Raw genomic sequence first — 23,518 nt, 5'->3', positions numbered from 1 at the left:
TGAAGATGCCGCCGGAAGAATGAAGACTTTGCTGCCGCTTGGAGGAAGACGTCGCCGGAGGAAGAATTCTTCTTTGCCGCTTGGAGGAAGACATCGCCGGAGGAAGAATTCTTCTTTGCCACTTGGAGGAAGACATCGCCCGGATCGGATCAGGAGTTCGGCCCGGTGTGGTGAAGACAAGGTAGGGAGATCTTCAGGGGGGTAGTGTTAGGCTTTTTTAAGGGGGGGTTGGGTGGTTTTAGAATAGGGGTATGTGGGTGGTGGGTTGTAATGGGGGGGGGGGGTATTGTATTTGTATGCAAAAGAGCTGAATTCTTTGGGGCATGCCCCACAAAAGGTCCTTTTAAGGGCTGGTAAGGTAAAGAGCTTTGAAATTTTTTAAATTTAGAATAGGGCAGGGAATTTTTTTTATTTTGGGGGTTTATTATTGTATTAGGGGGCTTAGAATAGGTGTAATTAGCTAAAAAATCTTGTAATCTTTTTTTTATTTTTTGTAATTTAGTGTTTTTTTTTTTTTGTAATTTAGTTTAGTTAATTTAATTGTATTTTTAGATAGATGTTTGTAGTTTATTTAATTTATTGATAGTGTAGGTGTATTTGTAACTTAGGTTAGGATTTATTTTACAGGTAATTGGGTAATTATTTTAACTAGGTAGATATTAAATAGTTAATAACTATTTAATAGCTATTATACCTAGTTAAAATAATTAACAATTTACCTGTAAAATAAATATTAACCCTAACATAGCTACAATGTAATTATTAATTATATTGTAGCTATCTTTGGGTTTATTTTATAGGTAAGTATTTAGATTTAAATAGGAATATTTTAGTTTATAAATGAATTAGATTAATTTAATATAAATTTAGTTAGGGGTGTTAGGGTTAGATAGAGTTAATATAGTTAATATAAATACTATAGTAACTATATTAACTATATTAACCCTAATATAATTAGGGTTAATATAGTTAATATATATAATGTAATACCTATATTAACTATAATATACTTAGGGTTAATATAGATAATATAGCTGGCGGCGGGGTAGGTAGATTAAATTAGGGGTTAATCATTTTAATAGAGATGGCGGCGGTGTAAGGGGCTTACATTAGGGGTTAATAATTTTAATATAGATGGCGGCGGTGTTAGGGGCTCACTTTAGGGGGTTATAGATATAATATAGCTGGCGGCGGGGTAAGGGAGCGACGGTTTAGGGGTTAATAACTTTATTAGGTTGCGGCGGGGTACGGGAGCGGCGGTTTAGGGGTTAATAGCTTTTTTATTGTTAGGATAGTGAGGGGGGATAGCGGATAGAGGGTTAGACGTGTCGGGCTATGTTTAGGAGGCGTGTTAGACAGTGCGGGTGATTTAGACTTTATTCAGGTTTTATAGGCGCCGGCAGTTTCTAACGTGGCGCAAGTCACTGGCGACTCCAAAAATCTGTACTTACGCAGATTTCTGGACATCGCTGGTTTGTGAGACTTGCGCCACTTTAGCAAGTGACGGCGCCGCATATTGGATGGCTTGAGTTGCGAGCTGAAACTGCGGGCGACGTGGGTTCCCTCACTTGCGCCGCAAACTGCGATCTATATCGGATCGCGCCCATTAACTAAATTAAATACAATTACCTAAATTAAAGTACAAAAAAACAACAACACTAAATTACAGAAAATAATAAACAAATTACAGATATTTAAACTAATTACACCTAATCTAATAGTCCTATTAAAATAAAAAAAGCCCCCCCCCGAATAAAAAAACCCTAGCCTAAACTAAACTACCAATAGCCCTTAAAAGGGCCTTTTGCGGGGCATTGCACCAAAGTAATCAGCTCTTTTACCTGTAAAAAAATACAATCAACCCCCCCAACAGTAAAACCCACCACCCACACAACCAACCCCCCAAATAAAATACTAGCTAAAAAAACCTAAGCTCCCCATTGCCCTGAAAAGGGCATTTGGATCGGCATTGCCCTTAAAAGGGCAGTTAGATCTTTTTCCACCCAAAACCTAACCTAAAAATAAAACCCACCCAATACACCCTTAAAAAAAACTAACACTAACCCCCTGAAGATCGACTTACCTGGAGACGTCTTCCTCCAAGCCGGGCGAAGTTGTCCTCCAGACGGGCAGAATTCTTTATCCAAGCCGGGCAGAAGTGGTCCTCCAGACGGGCAGAAGTCTTCATCCAGACGGCATCTTCTATCTTCATCCATCCGGCGCGGAGTGGGTCCATCTTCAAGACATCCGATGTGGAGCATCCTCTTTTGGCGACGACTAAAGCTGAATGAAGGTACCTTTAAGTGACGTCATCCAAGATGGCGTCCCTTAGATTCCGATTGGCTGATAGAATTCTATCAGCCAATCGGAATTAAGGTAGAAAAAATCCGCGTCGGATGTCTTGAACATGGACCCGCTCCGTGCCGGATGGATGAAGATAGAAGATGTCGTCTGGATGAAGACTGAAGGAGGACCACTTCTGCCCAGCTTGGATGAAGACTTCTGCCCGTCTGGAGGACCACTTCGCCCGGCTTGGATGAAGACGTCTCCCGGTAAGTCGATCTTCAGGGGGTTAATGTTAGTTTTTTTTAAGGGTGTATTGGGTGAGTGTTATTTTTAGCTTAGGGTTTTAAGGGCAATGCCCATCCAAATGCCCTTTTCAGGGCAATGGGGAGCTTAGGTTTTTCTAGATAGTATTTTATTTGGGGGGTTGGTTGTGTGGGTGGTGGGTTTACTGTTGGGGGGTTGTTTGTATTTTTTTTTACAGGTAAAAGAGCTGATTACTTTGGGGCAATGCCCCGCAAAAGGCCCTTTTAAGGGCTATTGGTAGTTTAGTTTAGGCTAGGTGTTTTTTTTTTAATAGGGCTATTAGATTAGGTGTAATTAGTTTAAATATCTGTAATTTGTTTATTATGTTCTATAATTTAGTGTTTGTTTGTTTTTGTACTTTAGCTAATTTAATTTAATTTAGGTAATTGTATTTAATTTAGTTAATTTATTTAATTATATTGTAGTGTTAGGTGTAACTTAGGTTAGGTTTTATTTAACAGTTAAATTTGTATTTATTTTAGCTAGGTAGTTATCAAATAGTTCATAACTATTTAATAACTATTCTACCTAGTTAAAATAAATACAAACTTGCCTGTAAAATAAAAATAAACCCTAAGCTAGCTACAATCTAACTATTAGTTATATTGTAGCTAGCTTAGGGTTTATTTTATAAGTAAGTATTTAGTTTTAAATAGGAATAATTTAGTTAATGATATGAATATTTATTTAGATTTATTTAAATTATATTTAAGTTAGGGGGTGTTAGGTTTAGGGTTAGACTTAGGTTTAGGGGTTAATAACTTTAATATAGTGGCGGCGACGTTGGGGGCGGCAGATTAGGGGTTAATAAATGTAGGTAGGTGGCGGAGATGTTAGGGACGGCAGATTAGGGGTTAATAATATTTAACTAATGTATGCGAGGCGGGAGTGCGGCGGTTTAGGGGTTAATATGTTTATTATAGTGGCGGCGACATTGGGGGCAGCAGATTAGGGGTTAAAAAGTGTAGGTAGCTGGCGGCGATATTGGAGGCAGCAGATTAGGGGTTAATAACTATAATGTAGGTGGCAGCGATGTTGGGGGCAGCAGATTAGGGGTTAATAATATAATGTCGTGTCGGCGATGTCGGGGGCGGCAGATTAGGGGTAAATAAGTGTAAGATTAGGGGTGTTTAGACACGGGGTTCATGTTAGGGTGTTAGGTGTAGATATAACTTTTATTTCCCCATAGGAATCAATGGGGCTGCGTTAGTGAGTTTTACGCTGCTTTTTTGCAGGTGTTAGACTTTTTTCAGCCGTCTCTCCGTTCATACCTATAGGGAAATCGTGCACAAGCACGTTACACCAGCTCACCGCTGACTTAAGCAGCACTGGTATTGGAGTGCGGTAATGAGCAAAATTTTACTCAACGCTCACTTCTTGTCTTTTTAACAACGGGTTTCTGAAAACCTGTAATACCAACGCTGTAGGTAAGTGAGCGGTGAGAGAAAACTGCTCATTAGCACCGCATAGCCTCTAACGCAAAACTCAAAATCTAGCCGATAGACTCTTCACAGAATGAAAGAAAATGTGCCCATCGTTTCCTTATAGTTACTTGCAGATATGATAACAGCCAAGGTATTCAAAACTTGCTAAAGGTCTAGTTTAATTCTTATAGGATGGTACATTTGTTAATTGTTTTTTCTCACACTAGATCCTTTCCATATCCGAAACATTTTTTTACTACTAGATCTTTAAAGGGACACTGAACCCAAATTTTTTCTTTTGTGATTCAGATAGAGCATGCAATTTTAAGCAAATTTCTAATTTACTTCCATTATTAATTTTTCTTTGTTCTCTTGCTATCTTTATTTGAAAAAGAAGGCATCTAAGGGTTTTTTTTGTTCAGTACTCGGGACAGCACTTTTTTTTATTGGTGGATGAATTTATCCACCAATCAGCAAGAACAACCCAGGTTGTTCACCAAAAATGGGCTGGCATCTAAACTTACATTCTTGCATTTCAAATAAAGATACAAAGAGAATGAAGGAAATTTGATAATAGGAGTAAATTAGAAAGTTGCTTAAAATGTTATGCTCTATCTGAATCACAAAAGAAAAAAATGTGGGTTTAGTGTCCCTTTAAGAAACCATTAAAGGGACAATAAACAACTTACAAGTTAATATAAAATGTTCAGTTATGCGTAGTAAAACTTAATGTATTATTTTGCCACCTTTCCATGTTATTAGGCTCTCAATGTTGTGGCTTTTCTTATTCTTAGAATTTTAAAATCAAACTGCAGACTTATCCAAGCTAACCCTGCTACATATTTTCCCTATTTGACTTTTACAGATAAGTGGAACACAATGCACTTTATACCAACAATACAATATGACAGTGACTAGCCTTGTTAGCTGTAGGCTCAGCCCAGATTGGCTCCTCTAAATGAGGCAAGTTGTGGGTGGGGTTTCACAGTTGAAAAGCAATTGCAGCAAAGAAAATATAAATTTGTTTTAACAATGTTTAGATTAGGCTAATATGTTCTATAGCATGAAAACAGAAATGTCTTGTAATTACAAGATGTTTTTTCCTGTCCCTTTAAGTTTTAGTAACAATCAGACAGCAAATAGTGATATCCATATTTTTTGTTAGTAGCCAATTTATATATATGTTAGTTTTGGTTTTAAATATAAAGGTCCCCATTTATCAAGCTGTGAATGCAGCTTCGGGGCCCCTGCTGCTTTACCTCTCCACCACCTAAAGTGTGGCACAGTGACATCATCATGATCCGATCTGATAGGGATGATTGACAACCCCTGCTCAAGGCCGCTAACAAGCAGGTGGCGGCATTGCACAAGCAGAGATCTGTTGAATATGTTTGCGGTATCGAACCATGTCCGTCCACCCGCCCTTTGTTAAATGGAGCCCAAAGTGTGTAATGGGTTCCACAAAGTGTAAAGTCAAGATGTGTGGGTAATACCAGTGAATGTGTTTTGTAACACACTATGGGTAGATCATAATCCTTTGCAACAATTATCAAATAATTTATATATGAAAATGCCCCAGACTTTAATGGTGTTTTTTCATTGAAATACATTACATTTTTCAAAGGGATTGTGATCAAGCCCTATAATCTCTATAACCCTATTCTCTCCAGTATAAGCAGCATACTCTTTTTATTTTTACTTACACAAATCAATCAGCAGGAAGAATATGCATTGTGAATCCTATTTTTATTTTGTGATATTTCTGGTTTTTAGTCTATAGCAATGGGAGATATTATTTTGGTCATAAATGATCTCGTTAGAACTTCATTTGTGAAAGACACAGAAGATAGAAGACATAATTGTATAAAAAGAGATCAATAATATAATAATAATATAATAATTCAGAAATTGTGCTTGGCATTAATTTACAAGACATTTTTTTTTTCCTGATGAAGTTATGTAATCTAGTCTTATGTCAACAAAAAAATTGTTATTCAAAAGAACCATGTAAATCTTTAGTCATTTATTTCCCCAATGAGGTAACTTAAATATGTGTTATACTTGTATTGTGTTATTTGTAATATAATCTAATGAAGTAATTATTAGTCTGAAACTGCAAATTGTATCTGTATGTTTTGAGCTATAAATACCAAACAAAAATATCTGTAATTTAATGTTAATTGCATTTCCTTTGCTTCAGTTCTTTTTCAATAGTTTTATTATCTGACATTATTATTTCATATTCAGATTAACATATTTTGGTTTAAAAAGAGCGCTTACAAAATGAATATCTTGCTAACTTGAGCAATGTCAGCTGTTGATGTAGCCCAATTACCTAGCTAATGATATACTAAATAAAGGAGAATATTTTGCTTATTTTTGTAGAATAAATTAGACTGGAAAAAAAAAAAAACCTTTATTTTATTAATGAGGTAAAGATGTAAGCACTGGGCACTATAAGCATTGAGTGATATAAAATCAGCAAGGAGATACAATATCACAATTAAAGGGACATACAACTGTTTTTTTCCCTTTGATATATCTTAAATCGTAATTTTTACGATCCCTTATCCTTTGTGTGGTCTCATCTACATATAACAGCCCAAAGGGGCATTTTAGGGCGTATACAACATAAGATGAATTACAGATATAATAACCAGGTATTTTAAATTTACAACCAGAGTAGGGATGTAAAATCTTGCCACCTTTAATAACACTGTTGCAATGGGAGCAACCAAGGCATAGGGAGGTACCATTTTTAGGTTTACCAAAGAATGGGGATACTTTAGTATCTGAATTAACAACAGCTTTAGTTATCCTTCTCCCACATGTATACCCTTTACGGTATGCTGCTCTAGGTATTTGACTAAACTCCTTAATGTCAGGACAAGAATCTCTTAGGATATGCCAGTTATGCTTAAGAATACCCTGTATATTATAGCTAAGAGTATTATATGTACTAACAAAGGTGAGTCTATCATTTTGTGTTCTATTGCTTTTGTTATGAAAATTTGATCTTACATGAACCAACTCTTTATTGGGATATCCCCTTTTTTAAATTTAGATTGAATTTCATTCAATCTGCATTCTTTTTTAATAGGGTCCGATACGATCCTATCAACTCGTAAACATTGTGATTTGGGTACTGATTTAAAGATAGCTGGTGGATGAAAGCTATTCATATGCAGTAATGTATTTCTATCAGTTATCTTAACAAATAGGTCAGTTTTTAAATGACCATCTTTATACACTAGGGTATTTAGAAATTCAATTTGTGTGTTGTCATGTTTAGATGTAAATTGTATGAACGGCACTGATCTCTCAATGTCATTTCTCAATTGAGTAAGGCATTCAGTTGATTTGGCAAGTCTTTGGCAATGTTTGGTTTAAATTTTAAAATCTTTTAACCTTACTGCAGTATTGTAACCCTTAAAGGGACAGTAAACAACTTGAGATTTTAATATAAAATGCTCAGTTATGCAATTTTGCTGTACACATTCAATATTTATTTTGCATTTTCATGTAATTTAGCTTTGAACATTGTAGATTTCATATTTCTTAAAAATAGAAATGCACACTGCAGACCACTCAAGGCTAACTGAGCTACATATATCTTCTTAATTGGCCTTCACAGAACACAACTGCAAAACATTGTGCTTTATACTAACTAGATCTGTGGTTAGCCATGTTTGCAGACTCAATCCCGCATTGGCTACTCCACATGAAGCGGGTGGAGTTTTGCTATAGAAAAACAACTGCAGCAAACAAAATGTTAATTTATTTAAAAATGTTTACACCTTGCTGATTTCATATTCAATAGTAAGACAACGAAAGTCTTGTAATTACAAAATGATTAGTAATTATGTAATTGTACACAGTACCATTATTGGGTTTAGATTCTAAACCATTTCATTTTATATATTTCCAGAGCTAGAGGCAGAGGAGTGGTGCAAGTTTCTCTGTGTGGAGTGCTTAGGAACAAAACTTAATGACATAAGCCTTGGTGAACCTGACCTTTTAGCTGCTGGAGTTCAAAGAGAACAAAATGGTGAGTTTGTCTATTAAAATTGTAATTGTATTTATGTCCAGCATACTGTTCCCTTTAAAATATCTGGTACAACTCAGTAGAATTGTTTAAATATCATGTAAGTGAAGTTTATTAGGATTGCTATTTTACAAAGGGGGTGTGCAAAACACCAGTCTGTGTATGTGTGTGTGTGTGTATATATATATAGGTTACATTATTAAGCTTAAAGAACATTAAATTCCGTTGTTATAATATATATAATATTCAATTAAAGGGACACTAAACACCTGCTTCTAATTATGGTTGCTAGTTATACTGCAGGTATGAGATGGAGAGTTGCTGCACATGTGCACACAAGTCAGCACTGGAACATAGTGAAAGCCGTATTTCAACATCGCAGCACCTGTTACTAGAGGGATTGTGATTAAACTCATAACTATGCATTTGTTTGCATTTTAGGACAGTGTATGGCATACAGATTCTTCTTAGTATAAGTACATAAACACATAAATAACTTAAAAGTCTCTAGGTATCTCTATATAGGATCATCAGGTCCATTAGAATTGCTCATTTCAGTCTTGTAAATTACTTGCCATGTGAAGTTTTATATAAAAGTGGGCGGACCCTCGCTATACAGTTGAGTGGTGATGTGCCTTACGTATGATAGTATGGAGTGTGGAGGGGCATTTTTTTAAAGCATGTTTCATAACATTTATTCTGCATTCAGTAAATATAGAAATGGTTTCTCTTTAGTAAGAGTTTAAATATGTAAACTAAGTTTCATTGTAAATGCAGTAGATTTCTTACAGTTGCTAATCTCGCTGCTGAAAGGGTGATGAGACAAATATGTGTTAAAAGGCGCTTATTCCCAACAAAGTTTCTCCATTACTCCCATGGAGAGCCCATTAAATTCCCATGCAAAGCGTATATATAAGCTATGTATGTGATCACCTTTGTTAATAAAGAACAAAAAAAAACAATAGTATATTATGTATTTAAAGTAAGTTTGTTATTAACATAAACATGTTTTTAACTTTTGGTGTGTTTTTTTCTTTTTAAGAACAAGATTTTGTGTATGTGATATGAATTTCCCATAGAAAACAGTTGCCATGGTTTTTTCACTTTACAATAGTGTATTTTTTAAACATTGTGCTATGTAAACGTCTTTTTAAAAATAGTATTTTTTAACATTGTATTTGTGAAGCTGCTACAAATTAATACTGTACTGAACACATTTATTTCTAATATTGCTATTGCATTATACCAAAATTGTCCTATTTTAATAACTTGTTTGTTACAGTATGACAGCAATATTAGAAGTAAACTCGTTCAGTACAGCAGGAACTCACTTTGGTTTATTTGTGATATTGCAATCGCTTTACACCAAACTTTTTATTAAAATAGAACAAGTTTGTTACAGTGACATCATGATTTTAGAATGACAGAAAAGAGACCATTTTAAACTAGATTACGTGTAGAGTGCTATCTTTTTTAGGATACAGTTTAAGGTTATTTTTTGGGCAGCAAAAGAGCTTTGTTCGCTTAAGAGCACTGTCCTACCAAATGCCCTTATAAGGGCAATGCCCAACCAAATGCCCTTTTAAGGGCAATCTTTTATTAGGATAGGATTTTCTCTAAGTATAGTGTTTTATATAGGAAAAGTGCTGAAATCGCATTAGCGCAATGCCCTACCAAATGCCCATATCAGGTTGATTATTTTGGGAGAGGTTATTTTTATTGTAGAATGGGCTTGTATTTATTTATTTTTTTTAGAAAAAGACCTAAGTCACTTTAGGGCAATGCCCTACAAAAAGCCCTTCTAAGGGTTATTGCTTTATTAACTTTTAGTGTTAGTATAGGTTTTTTGTTTTTAAGATGTGATTTATTTTTAGAATAGGCATAACTCTGTAATGGTTTTAATTTTTTTTTTAATGTTAGTTTTTTTATTTTCTGTACTCTTAGGTTTTTCATTTTTATGTAATGGTAGTTTTTTTATTTTTTGGTAAGTTAGGGAAGTGTAGGTTAGGGGTGTTGGGGGGGGGCTAGCTGTTAGGAGGTTAGTGGGTACTTTGCAATGGGGGTTATGGGGATTTAGGAGTTAATAGTGTAGCTGGGTACTTTGAGATATGGGGTGAGGTGGTTTAGGGGTTATTAGTGTAGTGGGGTACTTTGTGATGTGGGGTGTGGCGGTTTAGGGGTTAATAGTGTAGCAGAGTAGTTTGCGTTGTAGAGGTGTGGCAGTTTAGGGGTTAATAGTGTAGAGGGTTATTTTGCAATGTGGAGTAGTGGCGGTTTGGCAGTTAATAGTATAGTTAAGAGCAACTTTCTCATCCTCGTATTTTCTTTCAAGTTGTATTACGAGTGCACATTGCCACTCAATGCTGGCAAATAGAAAATATGGGGAACGTAAAATACTGCGAGTTCGCACATACTAATTCACAGTAATTTAAACAATGCACCACTTGTAATAAGGATATATTGTTTGTTTGTTTTTTTATTTTGTTTAGCTGTAAGGATGGGAAATTAGAGGAAAAAAATATGATTTTAAAATGCTGTAACTGATACTACCCATTACCATTAGTTTATCTAAACAATGGATAAAATATAAATGCTGTCGTATGAAAAGTTGATTTTTCTGGTCTTTCAGCATGATATTTCAAAGTACATTACAGGGCAAAGTATTGCAGTAACTATTAATATAAGTTAACAACAGTCTAGTCCTCCATATGCTAGTATCATTTATATATACCTTATTTAAATAGGATCTCCTCCTATATATTTATAAGGGGCGATGTCTGTATGTCCTTCCCTTATAGCCAGGACTTACTGATCCTACTGCAGACAGGAACCTCTAAATAACTTTTGTTGTGTTTTTAATATTTATTGCCTAAAAAAAATGATGAACATAAATAATTACTATGCTAAAAAATAAGAGAGTGGCAGAAATGATTTGATTTCTGTGCAGTAATAGTGGGGTAAAGCCCCTGCTGCCTATATTAATGAGCCTCCACTAACTGGATTCTCCACCAATAATATTTAGTATGGAAACTTATATTTAAGATAAGAGAAACTGCAGATAAGAATATTCAAGGACAAATATCTCCACTGCACAATTAAACATAGTCAATAGAATGGTTGAAAGGGACATTTATAGTTTGCAGAAAACTGCAATACAACTAAATAGGTTTTCTATATTAAAGATAAACAGTAAAACATAGTGTCAATAAAGAGAAGATCTTAAATTATGATTGAGAAAGAAGCAATTATATGTTGAAGGGATGCTGGGGAATAAAAACATAGAGTAATATAATTCCAATCAATTATGAAAAAAATAGGGCAGATTTCATTGCTGAACTTATATGGTACATGCTTCTTTAAAGGGGCACTGAACCAAATTTTTTTTTCTTTTGTGATTCAGATAGAGCATGCAATTTTAAGCAACTTTCTAATTTACTCCTATTAGCAAATGCTCTTCATTCTCTTGGCATCTTTATTTAAAAAGCAAGAATGTAAGTTTAGATGCCGGCTCATTTTTGGTGAACAACCTGGGTTTTTCTTGCTGATTGGTGAATACATTCATCCACCAATAAACAAGTGCTGTCCAGGGTTCTGAACTTTCTTTTTCAAATAAAGGTAGCAAGACAACGAAGAAAAATTGATAATAGGAGTAAATTAGAAAGTTGCTTAAAATTGCATGCTCTATCTGAATCACAAAAGAAAAAATTTGGGTAGAGTACCCCTTTAAGGAACATTTAGGTATATTTTGAGCACTTAACTGTATATATAGTAAAACCTATTCTCACATTAAAAATATATATATTGATTTTGGATAGAGTATGTAAGTTTCTTTGTCAATTTCAAGGCTAACTTGGCATTGCAATTAAACCGAATTGTACCATTTTTTGTCAGCAATACTTGGTACCTCATCTTGACCGGGCTATTGAATCGATGTCTTTCTTTTGAACCAAAATAAACATTCTTTATTAACTCTTTTTTGAATCACTGTTTTCTCTAATACATTATTGTCCTTCATTTCAGGAACCAGACATTTGTAAAAAAAAAATAATTAAACGACATATTTGACACAACAGATGTGTTGATCTTTCAATTGAATGCTCTCATCTTGTCAGACATAGATCAAATATATTTTACCTCTTTGTTCATCCAGTATCTGTAGGAAAACAAAATAAACTATGCAACTCTAGACAGACAGCTGAACAAATTTGTAAGGTTCATAAAGTTCACATGAAATGTGTTCAACTTTTTATTAAAAATTTATCAGAGGACAGGGAATAGCTAACTTGCTATAGAAGCCAAAATACAAGGGTAAAACTACAGTGTTTGGTCAGGAGCACATATTTTCCCAAAAATAGATTTAAAAAAATATTAAATATAAAACAATAATTAGGAATCTTTTGAATTACCAGATATATTTTTTTTATGCTATATATTTTCTGATTTGTTTCTGCTTAACTTTTGTGTAAAAACCTCTTTATAATAAGCAATTGATAGATCAACAAGAGTAGCTAGGATTTAAAAAAAAAAAAAAAAACATTTCCAGTAATATCAAGCAATTCATTAAGGAAATAAATTAAGCTTAAAAAAGCATTCCTGGGGCGCAATCCGATATAGATCGCAGTTTGCGGCGCAAGCGAGGGAACCCGCGTCGCCCGCAGTTTCAGCTCGCAACTCGAGCTATCCCATATATGTCGCCGTCAGATGCTAACGTGCCGTAAGTCTGATAAACCAGCGATGTCCAGAAATCTGCGCAAGTACAAATTTCTGGCGTCGCCAGTGACTTGCGGCACGTTAGAAACTGCCGGCGCCTACAAAACCTGACTAAAGTCTAAATCACCCGCACTGTCTAACACGCCTCCCTAACATAGCCCGACACGTCTAACACGCCTCCCTAGCATAGCCCGACACGTCTAACCCTCTATCCGCTATCCCCCCTCACTAGCCTAACAATAAAATATGTATTAACCCCTAAACCGCCGCTACCTAATAAAGTTATTAACCCCTAAACCGCCGCCAGCTATATTAAATCTATAACCCCCTAAAGTGAGCCCCTAACACCGCCGCCATCTACCTTACCTACCCCCTAAAGTGAGCCCCTACCCCGCCACTATCTATTTTAAAATTATTAACACCTAATCTAATCCCCCTACCCCGCCGCTATCTATATTAAATTATTTAACCCCTAAAATACTAAACTATCCCTACCACTAAACCTAAGTCTAACCCTACAAATAGCCCTGAAAAGGGCTTTTTGCGTGGCATTGCCCCAAAGTAACAGCTCTTTTGCCAGCCCTTAAAAAAGGGCTTTTTGCGGGGCATGCCCCAAAGTAACAGCTCTTTTGCCAGCCCTTAAAAGGGCTTTTGGCGGGGCTTTGTCACAAAGTAAACTGCTCTTTTGCCTACAATCTACATCCCCCTACACCGCGGCCACCTTTAATAAATGTATTAACTCCTAATCTAATCCCCCTACACCGCCGCCAGCTATATTAACTATATTAACCCTAATGATATTAGGGTTAATATAGTTAATATAGTTATTATATTATATATAATAACTATATTAACCCTAATTATATTAGGGTTAATATAGTTAATATCGTTATTATATTATATATATATATATTAAGTATAATAACCCTATCTAACTCTAACATCCTAACTAAACTCTTATTAAAATAAATCTAATATTAATATTATTAATTAAAATATTCCTATTTAAATCTAAATACTTACCTATAAAATAAACCCTAAGATAGCTACAATGTAATTAATAATTACATTATAGCTATGTTAGGGTTTATATTTATTTTACAGGTAAATTGTTAATTATTTTAACTAGGTATAATAGCTATTAAATAGTTATTAACTATTTAATAGCTACCTAGTTAAAATAATTACCCAATTACCTGTAAAATAAATCCTAACCTAAGTTATACAAATACACCTACACTATCAATAAATTAAATAAACTACAAATATCTATCTAAAAATGCAATTAAATAAACTAAACTAAATTACAAAAAAAAACAAACACTAAATTACAAAAAATAAAAAAATGATTACAAGATTTTTAAGCTAATTACACCTATTCTAAGCCCCCTAATAAAATAATAAAGCCCCCCAAAATAAAAAAATGCCCTACCCTATTCTAAATTAAAACAAGTTCAAAGCTCTTTTACCTTACCAGCCCTTAAAAGGGCCTTTTGTGGGGCATGCCCCAAAGAAAACTGCTCTTTTGCCTGCAAAAAAAAACACAATACCACCCCCAACATTACAACCCACCACCCACATACCACTAATCTAACCCAAACCCCCCTTAAATAAACCTAACACTACCCCCCCTGAAGATCTCCCTACCTTGTATTCACCCCGCCGGGCAGAACTCCTGATCCGATCCGGGCGATGTGTTCCAGCAAGCGGCAGTGAAGTCTTCTTCCATCCGGGCGATGTCTTGAAGCAAGCGGCAGAGAGTCTTCTTCCATCGGCGACGTCTTCAAGCAAATCGGCATCTTCAATCTTCTTACTTCGCTCCTCCGCCGCGGAGCATCCTTCCGGCACAACGACTTCACGACGAATGAGGTTCCTTTAAATGACGTCATCCAAGATGGCGTCCGTCGAATTCCGATTGGCTGATAGGATTCTATCAGCCAATCGGAATTAAGGTAGAAAAATCTGATTGGCTGATTGAATCAGCCAATCAGATTCAAGTTCAATCTGATTGGCTGATTGGTTCAGCCAATCGGAATTCGGCGGACGCCATCTTGGATGACGTCATTTAAAGGTACCTCATTCGTCGTTCAGTCGTCGGCCGGGATGGATGCTCCGCGGTGGCGGAGCGAAGAAAGAAGATTGAAGATGCCGCTTCATGGAAGATGCTGCCGGAAGGAAGAAGACTTTGCTGCCGCTTGGAGGAAGACGTCGCCGGGAGGAAGAATTCTTCTTTTCCGCTTGGAGGAAGACATCGCCGGAGGAAGAATTCTTCTTTGCCGCTTGGAGCAAGACATCGCCCGGATCGGATGATGTAATGTCCCCTTTAATTCAGCCCCACCTTCTTTTGCTTTATAAGTGCACTTCCTGCTATCCTCTTTGCTTGATTATTTTGTTTGGCACAGGTGAAAGGATACACTCCTCCACTCCAGCTTACAGATATTGAGCCTCAAGCCTTTTTACCTATTAGGCTACTTGTTGCCTTCATCGCTATCCTGAACAAAGTACCTGACTCTTTTGTTACACATTTTGCTGTTCAGCTCCTCTCCGTTCTCAGCTACAGAACACTTCCTGTTTCCAGCGGATTGACTTTGTACAGCCGGATCTACACGCTGTTCCACGCTCACACCTTCCAGTAGCTTTCACGGACACTGCTACTGCTCCCTTCTCATCGTGTTAACATACACCAACCACCGGATTCATTCTACTACAGCTGCTAGTACTTGCAAGTATATCTCAATCTGTATTGAACTGCTAATTGTTATTTGTCTGCCATTCCTTGCTTGCAATACTTTGCTTATCTATTGGATAACCTGTTTTCTATCATTTGCTGCTTAAATCTCCAGTCTGCATTCTAACCATATCTTATGCTTTGCAACAATCAAAGTACTAAGAACATATCAGCCGTATATTTTTGCATAGTGTCATTTATACTTATATCAGCAGTTATCCTAACCTCTACCTGCTGTATTACTTTGCAAACACTCAGTTTCACTCTTACACCGCTGCTGGGAATCATCCATTACTATTAAAGTGCTGTATTAATACTGACACTGCAGGCTAAGTCTTTCCTGTGGTTGTTCCGCTATTACAGCTACACAACATTTAAATATTGTAGTTATAACATAATAATCAAGCCTTAAAAAAAAAAAAAAAAAAAAAAAAAAAATAAAAAAAAAATAAATTTAAAATATAGCTGCTAATAGTAATGGATCCCCAAACTGTGAAAACTGAAATTGATACTCTTAATCAAAAAGTTGAATATCTGGCAAGAGCACTTACAGATTTGCAAACCGAGAACAAAGCCTTAAAGAATTTGGTTAAAGACATAGTTGCACCAAAAAACCCTGAATCTCCAGAGCCACAGGTAAATCCACCAGCTTTATTTTCAGGGAAAAGAAATGAATTCAGAGACTTTAAAAATGCCTGTTATCTTCTATTCACCATGAAACCCAGGACCTATTGTTCTGATAAAATAAAAGTCTGCACAGCCATATCTTATTTAACTGCCGAACCCAGGTCATGGGCAAACAGACTATTTGAGTCAAATAATCCTATTTTGGAGTCCATTGATCAATTCTTTCTTTCCATGGCAGCTTTATATGAGGATAGTAATACCCAGATTCAAGCAGAAACTAAACTCAGAGCACTTAAACAGGGTAAACGTCCTGTTGAGGAGTTTATAACTGATTTTCAAATGTGGGCAACTGACTCCCAATGGAATAACATTTCCCTGAAAAATCAGTTTAGATTGGGACTTAATGACACACTTAAAGATGAACTTTCAAGGCTGGAGATGCCTGATACATTGCAAGGATTAATGAAACTAGCAACCACTTTAGACCGTAGGTTTAGGGAGAGACGCTCTGAAAAATTATCAACAGACACACCCCCTAGAAGGTTATTGTTCCCCACTACTGAAAAACATAATCACCAACAAACACCCATGGAGATAGGTGCCATTAAAGGTCCTCTATCAGCTGAGGAAAAAATGAGACGACGCATGTCTAATCTCTGTCTTTATTGTGCGAATAAGGATCATTCAGTTTCATCCTGTCCAATTTTAAACCGACAAAAGAAGGGTAAGCTGACTAGTATAAATTCTGCCACACCTAAATTAAGTGTAGACCACCAATCATTCACATTATCTCTGTCTTTGCAGTGGGATCTCCAACAAATCAAGACTGACGCAATAATTGACTCCGGGGCTTATGATTGTTTCATAGATTCTAAGTTTGTTTCTGTAAATAAAATACCTTGTGTTGATAAGCATACACCTGTGTTTATAAAAGTTATTGACGGTTCCTTCATACATAACGGACCCATCACACAGCACACCATACCTTTGTTAATTACTACAAATCATGGTCACACTGAATATCTCAGTTTCGATGTAATACCAAACTCTTTACATCCTATTATTATGGGATATACATGGTTGAAAAAACATAACCCGAGTATAAATTGGGTGAAACCTAATATTTTATTTGATTCCCATTACTGCAAAACCACTTGTTTCCCCTATCAGTTACTTGGAGCAGTAGACATAGCTATTCCTGCTGAATACCATGATTTAACTGATGTCTTTGATCTAAAAGAGGCTGAGGTCTTGCCTCCTCATAGGGTATACGATTGCCCCATAGATTTAATCCCTGGTTCCCAAATCCCATACGGGAAAATTTATCCACTTTCACAGAAGGAGTTGCAACATTTAAGGGAATACTTAGATGACAACTTGAGAAAAGGCTTTATAGTACCCTCTGTCTCACCTGCAGCTGCAGGCATGTTTTTTGTTACTAATAAGGATCAGTCACTAAGACCAATCATCGATTATCGGGCCTTGAACTCAATTACCATAAAGAACCGTTACCCTCTGCCACTCATCCCCGAACTCCTAGAACGCTTAAATGGCGCCACCATTTTTACTAAATTGGATTTGAAGGGGGCCTATAACTTAATAAGAATCAAGGAGGGGGATGAGTGGAAGACAGCTTTTAGAACGAGGTACGGACTCTTTGAGTATAAGGTTATGCCATTTGGGCTGTGCAATGCCCCTGGCACATTTCAACACTTTATAAATGACATTTTCAAAGATCTAATTGATGTGTGTGTTATCATCTATCTCGATGACATTTTGGTTTATTCTAGAGATACACAGGAACACATAAAACATGTCAGGTGGGTCTTAACAAGACTTCGTGAACATAAATTATTTGCAAAGGCAGAAAAATGTTTATTTCATGTACATGAAATAAAATTTTTAGGTTATATTATCTCCCCTGACAAAGTACAGATGGATCCCGAAAAAGTGATGGCAATTAAGAACTGGCCCAAACCCACTAACTTGAAATCTCTACAGAGATTTTTAGGGTTCGCTAATTTTTATCGTAGATTCATATACAACTTTTCTACTATTGTGAAACCACTCACAAATCTAACCAGAAAGGCAGTTCCATTTCGGTGGACCCCAGATGCTGATCAAACCTTTAACTTACTAAAAGACTGTTTTACTACCGCTCCAATTTTAAGTTTACCAGATCATACTTGTCAGTTCATTCTGGAGGTGGATGCCTCAGACACGGGCTTGGGTGCAGTTTTATCCCAAAGATCTGATGAGAAACATCCTACTCACCCCATTGCCTTTTATTCCAGAACGTTGTTACCCGCTGAAGTTAATTATTCAGTAGGTGACAAGGAGTTGCTGGCAATAAAATGTGCACTGGAGGTCTGGAGGCATATCTTAGAAGGCACTGACAAAGCTTTCATTATCTACACTGATCATAAAAACCTTCAATATTTAAGACAGAATAAGACATTATCTTCCCGTCAAGTGCGTTGGTCACTTTTTTTTGATAGATTTAATTTTTTAATAACATACAGACCAGGCAAACTAAACCTCAAAGCTGATGCCCTTTCTCGACTGTCAGATAACAGACCACACACAGACGACACTTTACAAATGATACCTTCTCATAAAATAATCGGAACTTTAAACAATCTTGAAGTTGATATTTTAGAGGCTTTAGAAAGTGACAGGCTGCCTACACAATTTCAATTGCACAAAGAACCAAACGGTCTTCTCACAATGAATCAGAAATTGTACATACCAAAACAATTAAGATCCAGAATCCTAGATCATTATCATGATCATCCTCTGTCTGGTCATTTAGGTATAACCAAAACAACCGAACTAATGCAAAGGAATTTCTGGTGGCCAAATATGGGTAAAACTATACAAGATTATGTCACATCTTGTGAGACATGTGCACGATACAAAATCGAGAGGAAAAAACCAATAGGTTATCTCACACCTCTTCCTATTCCTGATATTCCCTGGACTGTAATTTCCATGGATTTTATAGTGGAACTTCCACCATCACAAAATCACAACACAATCATGGTAGTCGTCGACCATTTGACGAAACTTGCTCACTTTATACCTTTAAAAAGTTTACCCACAGCCTCCCAAACTGCTGATACCTTCCTAAAACAAATTGTAAAACTACATGGGATACCAAATGTCATTATAACAGATCGTGGTTCTCAGTTTACCTCCCATTTCTGGAAGGAAATTTGCAAACTGTTAAACATACATCCTAGACTTTCAACGGCATATCACCCCCAGACTAATGGCCTCACTGAGCGAGTGAATGGTATCCTTGAACAATATCTTAGATGCTACATTACACACCAGCAGGATGACTGGCTCCATCATTTGGCCTTAGCCGAATTCTCTTATAATAATTCTGTATCGACCTCAACTAAGATGACCCCTTTCTATGCCACTTATGGTTATCACCCTCAAACCATCCGACTGCCTAAAATAGATTCTGCATCACCATCTGTCACTTCTTACTTAGCCAACCTACAGGATGCCCTACAACTACTGAAAGTTCACTTACACAAAGCCAAGACTGATCAACAACACTACTATAATACGAGACATCGTCCAGGTCCTGATTATAAAGTAGGCGACCAAGTGTGGCTTTCCACCAAATTTCTTAAACTTGTTATACCTTCTAAGAAATTGGGTAGTCAATTCATCGGACCATTCCGTATTCTACGTATTCTCAACCCAACAACTGTTGTGTTGGACCTGCCAGAGAAATACAAGATTCATCCTTCTTTTCATATATCGTTGCTCAAACCCTACAGAACCAGTGAAGAATTTCCGCGCTTAAGTGTTCCTCCACCACCTGTTACTGTCGAGGACCATGAGGAATATGAAGTTGATAGCGTCCTCGACTCACGTATACATCGTGGGAGACTGCAGTATTTGGTTCGATGGAAGGGGTATGGGCAGGAGGAGGACTCTTGGTTGTTGCACTCTCTGGTCCATGCTCCACGTCTTGTTGCTCTTTTTCATAGACGTTACCCTCAGAAACCCAATGCATCCTCGGTGATGATGCCCTGAAGGGGGGGGTCTGTAATGTCCCCTTTAATTCAGCCCCACCTTCTTTTGCTTTATAAGTGCACTTCCTGCTATCCTCTTTGCTTGATTATTTTGTTTGGCACAGGTGAAAGGATACACTCCTCCACTCCAGCTTACAGATATTGAGCCTCAAGCCTTTTTACCTATTAGGCTACTTGTTGCCTTCATCGCTATCCTGAACAAAGTACCTGACTCTTTTGTTACACATTTTGCTGTTCAGCTCCTCTCCGTTCTCAGCTACAGAACACTTCCTGTTTCCAGCGGATTGACTTTGTACAGCCGGATCTACACGCTGTTCCACGCTCACACCTTCCAGTAGCTTTCACGGACACTGCTACTGCTCCCTTCTCATCGTGTTAACATACACCAACCACCGGATTCATTCTACTACAGCTGCTAGTACTTGCAAGTATATCTCAATCTGTATTGAACTGCTAATTGTTATTTGTCTGCCATTCCTTGCTTGCAATACTTTGCTTATCTATTGGATAACCTGTTTTCTATCATTTGCTGCTTAAATCTCCAGTCTGCATTCTAACCATATCTTATGCTTTGCAACAATCAAAGTACTAAGAACATATCAGCCGTATATTTTTGCATAGTGTCATTTATACTTATATCAGCAGTTATCCTAACCTCTACCTGCTGTATTACTTTGCAAACACTCAGTTTCACTCTTACACCGCTGCTGGGAATCATCCATTACTATTAAAGTGCTGTATTAATACTGACACTGCAGGCTAAGTCTTTCCTGTGGTTGTTCCGCTATTACAGCTACACAACATTTAAATATTGTAGTTATAACAGATGAGGAGTTCGGCCCGGTGTGGTGAAGACAAGGTAGGGAGATCTTCAGGGGGGTAGTGTTAGGCTTTTTTAAGGGGGGTTTGGGTTGGTTTAGAATAGGGGTATGTGGGTGGTGGGTTGTAATGGGGGGGGTATTGTATATGTTTTTAAATGCAAAAGAGCTGAATTCTTTGGGGCATGCCCCACAAAAGGCCCTTTTAAGGGCTGGTAAGGTAAAGAGCTTTGAACTTTTTTTAATTTAGAATAGGACAGGGAATTTTTTTTATTTTGGGGGGCTTTATTATTTTATTAGGGGGCTTAGAATAGGTGTAATTAGCTTAAAAATCTTGTAATCTTTTTTTTATTTTTTGTAATTTAGTGTTTTTTTTTTGTAATTTAGTTTAGTTAATTTAATTGTATTTTTAGATAGATATTTGTAGTTTATTTAATTTATTGATAGTGTAGGTGTATTTGTAACTTAGGTTAGGATTTATTTTACAGGTAATTGGGTAATTATTTTAACTAGGTAGATATTAAATAGTTAATAACTATTTAATAGCTATTATACCTAGTTAAAATAATTAACAATTTACCTGTAAAATAAATATTAACCCTAACATAGCTACAATGTAATTATTAATTATATTGTAGCTATCTTAGGGTTTATTTTATAGGTAAGTATTTAGATTTAAATAGGAATATTTTAGTTTATAATATGAATTAGATTAATTTAATATAAATTTAGTTAGGGGTGTTAGGGTTAGATAGAGTTAATATAGTTAATATAAATACTATAGTAACTATATTAACTATATTAACCCTAATATAATTAGGGTTAATATAGTTAATATATATAATGTAATAACTATATTAACTATAATATAGCTGGCGGTGGGGTAGGTAGATTAAATTAGGGGTTAATAATTTTAATAGAGATGGCGGCGGTGTAAGGGGCTTACATTAGGGGTTAATAATATTAATATAGCTGGCGGCGGTATAGGGGGATTAGATTAGGGGTTAATAATTTTATATAGGTGGCGGCGGTGTAAGGGGTCAGATTAGGGGATAGATAAGGTAGATGGCGGCGGTTTTAGGGGCTCACAGTAGGGGGTTAGTTTATGTAGATGGCGGCGGGGTCCGGGAGCGGCGGTTTAGGGGTTAATAACTTTATTAGGGATTTCGGGGGGGGGGATCGCGGTTGACAGGTAGATAGACATTGCGCATGCGTTAGGTGTTAGGTTTATTTTCTAGCTAGTTTAGGGAGTTACGGGGCTCCAATAGTCAGCGTAAGGCTTCTTACGGCTGCTTTTTGTGGCGAGGTGAAAATGGAGTAAGATTTCTCCATTTTCGCCACGTAAGTCCTTACGCTGCATATTGGATACCAAACTGCGCTGGTTTGGTATACCTGCCTATGGCCCAAAAAACTACGGGCGACGACAGAAATATACGCGCGTAACTTCTAGGTTACGCCGTATATGTGATACCAAACCAGCGTAAATATTGGCGTCGCCGGCTTTTTTGGGGGCGACGATTTTTATCGGATCGACCCCAAGGTGTTGTGTGATATTTCTGGAGTTCTTTTCATTTTTTTTATCTCTGGGTAGATAGCAGAAAAACAAAACAAAAAAATAACTATAAAAAAAAGATGTGTCACAAGCATTTCAGACAGTTTGCAGGAATAAAAAAATATGTTGATGAATGCCTGATATGTTTTTTTTCCCCCCATTTAAATAACAGATTACAAGTTTAGCTCTATAGAGGGTGCGAAACGAACACAGCAAAAGTTGCTTTTTTTCACCCTCCAAAGCGCTGCCATTACGAGTTTTTGAAAAGCCGCCTTGTGCGTGCGATATGGTTGTGTTGAGCTCCATACCGCACAAAATACAAGTGCTGCTTTGATGTGCTCGTGCACGCTTTCCCCATAGACATCATTGGGGAGAGAGTGTTAGAAAACAACCTAACACCTGCGATAGTGGAATGAAAAGCTTTGTAACGCAGCCCCATTGATGGGGAAAAAAAAGTTACGTTTAAACCTAACACCCTAACATAAACCCCACGTCTAAACACCCCTAATCCGCTGCCCCAGATATCACTGAAACCTACATAATGTTATTAACCCTTAATCTGCTGCTCCCGATATTGCCACCACCAAAATAAATCTATTAACCCTTAATCTGCCGCTCCCGATATCGCTGCCACTATAATAAAGTTATTAACCCCTATTCTCCCCGCACCCCAACATCCCCCACACTATAATAAAGATATTAACCCCTATTCCACCCCTCCCCGACATCGCCGCCACTAAATAATGTTATTAACCCCTAAACCTCTGGCCTCCCACATCACTACTACTAAATAAACCTATTAACCCCTAAACCGACAGCCCCACACATTGCAACAACCTAAAATAAACTATTTTAACCCCTAACCGTAACCCTAACCCTAAACCTAACACCGCCTAACTTTAACATAAAAAATAGACCTAAAATAAAATTACAAATATTAACTAAATAATACCTATTTAAAACTAAAAAC

The 23,518-nt window shown here is 36.7% G+C and overlaps 1 protein-coding gene across 1 annotated transcript in view; it reads left to right on the top strand.

The window, feature by feature from the left end:
- DOK6 (docking protein 6) overlaps positions 1-23,518 on the top strand; it is a 465,273-nt gene that overhangs the window by 148,703 nt on the left and 293,052 nt on the right. Inside the window, exon 4 of the mRNA XM_053715854.1 lies at positions 7,942-8,061. Coding sequence (XP_053571829.1) covers positions 7,942-8,061 — 120 coding nt within the window. The remainder of the gene's footprint in view (positions 1-7,941; positions 8,062-23,518) is intronic.

This window comes from Bombina bombina, chromosome 5 (genome assembly GCF_027579735.1).
Source record: "Bombina bombina isolate aBomBom1 chromosome 5, aBomBom1.pri, whole genome shotgun sequence".
Taxonomy (NCBI): Eukaryota; Metazoa; Chordata; class Amphibia; order Anura; family Bombinatoridae; genus Bombina; species Bombina bombina.
This window is presented reverse-complemented; position numbering and strand designations above follow the sequence as displayed.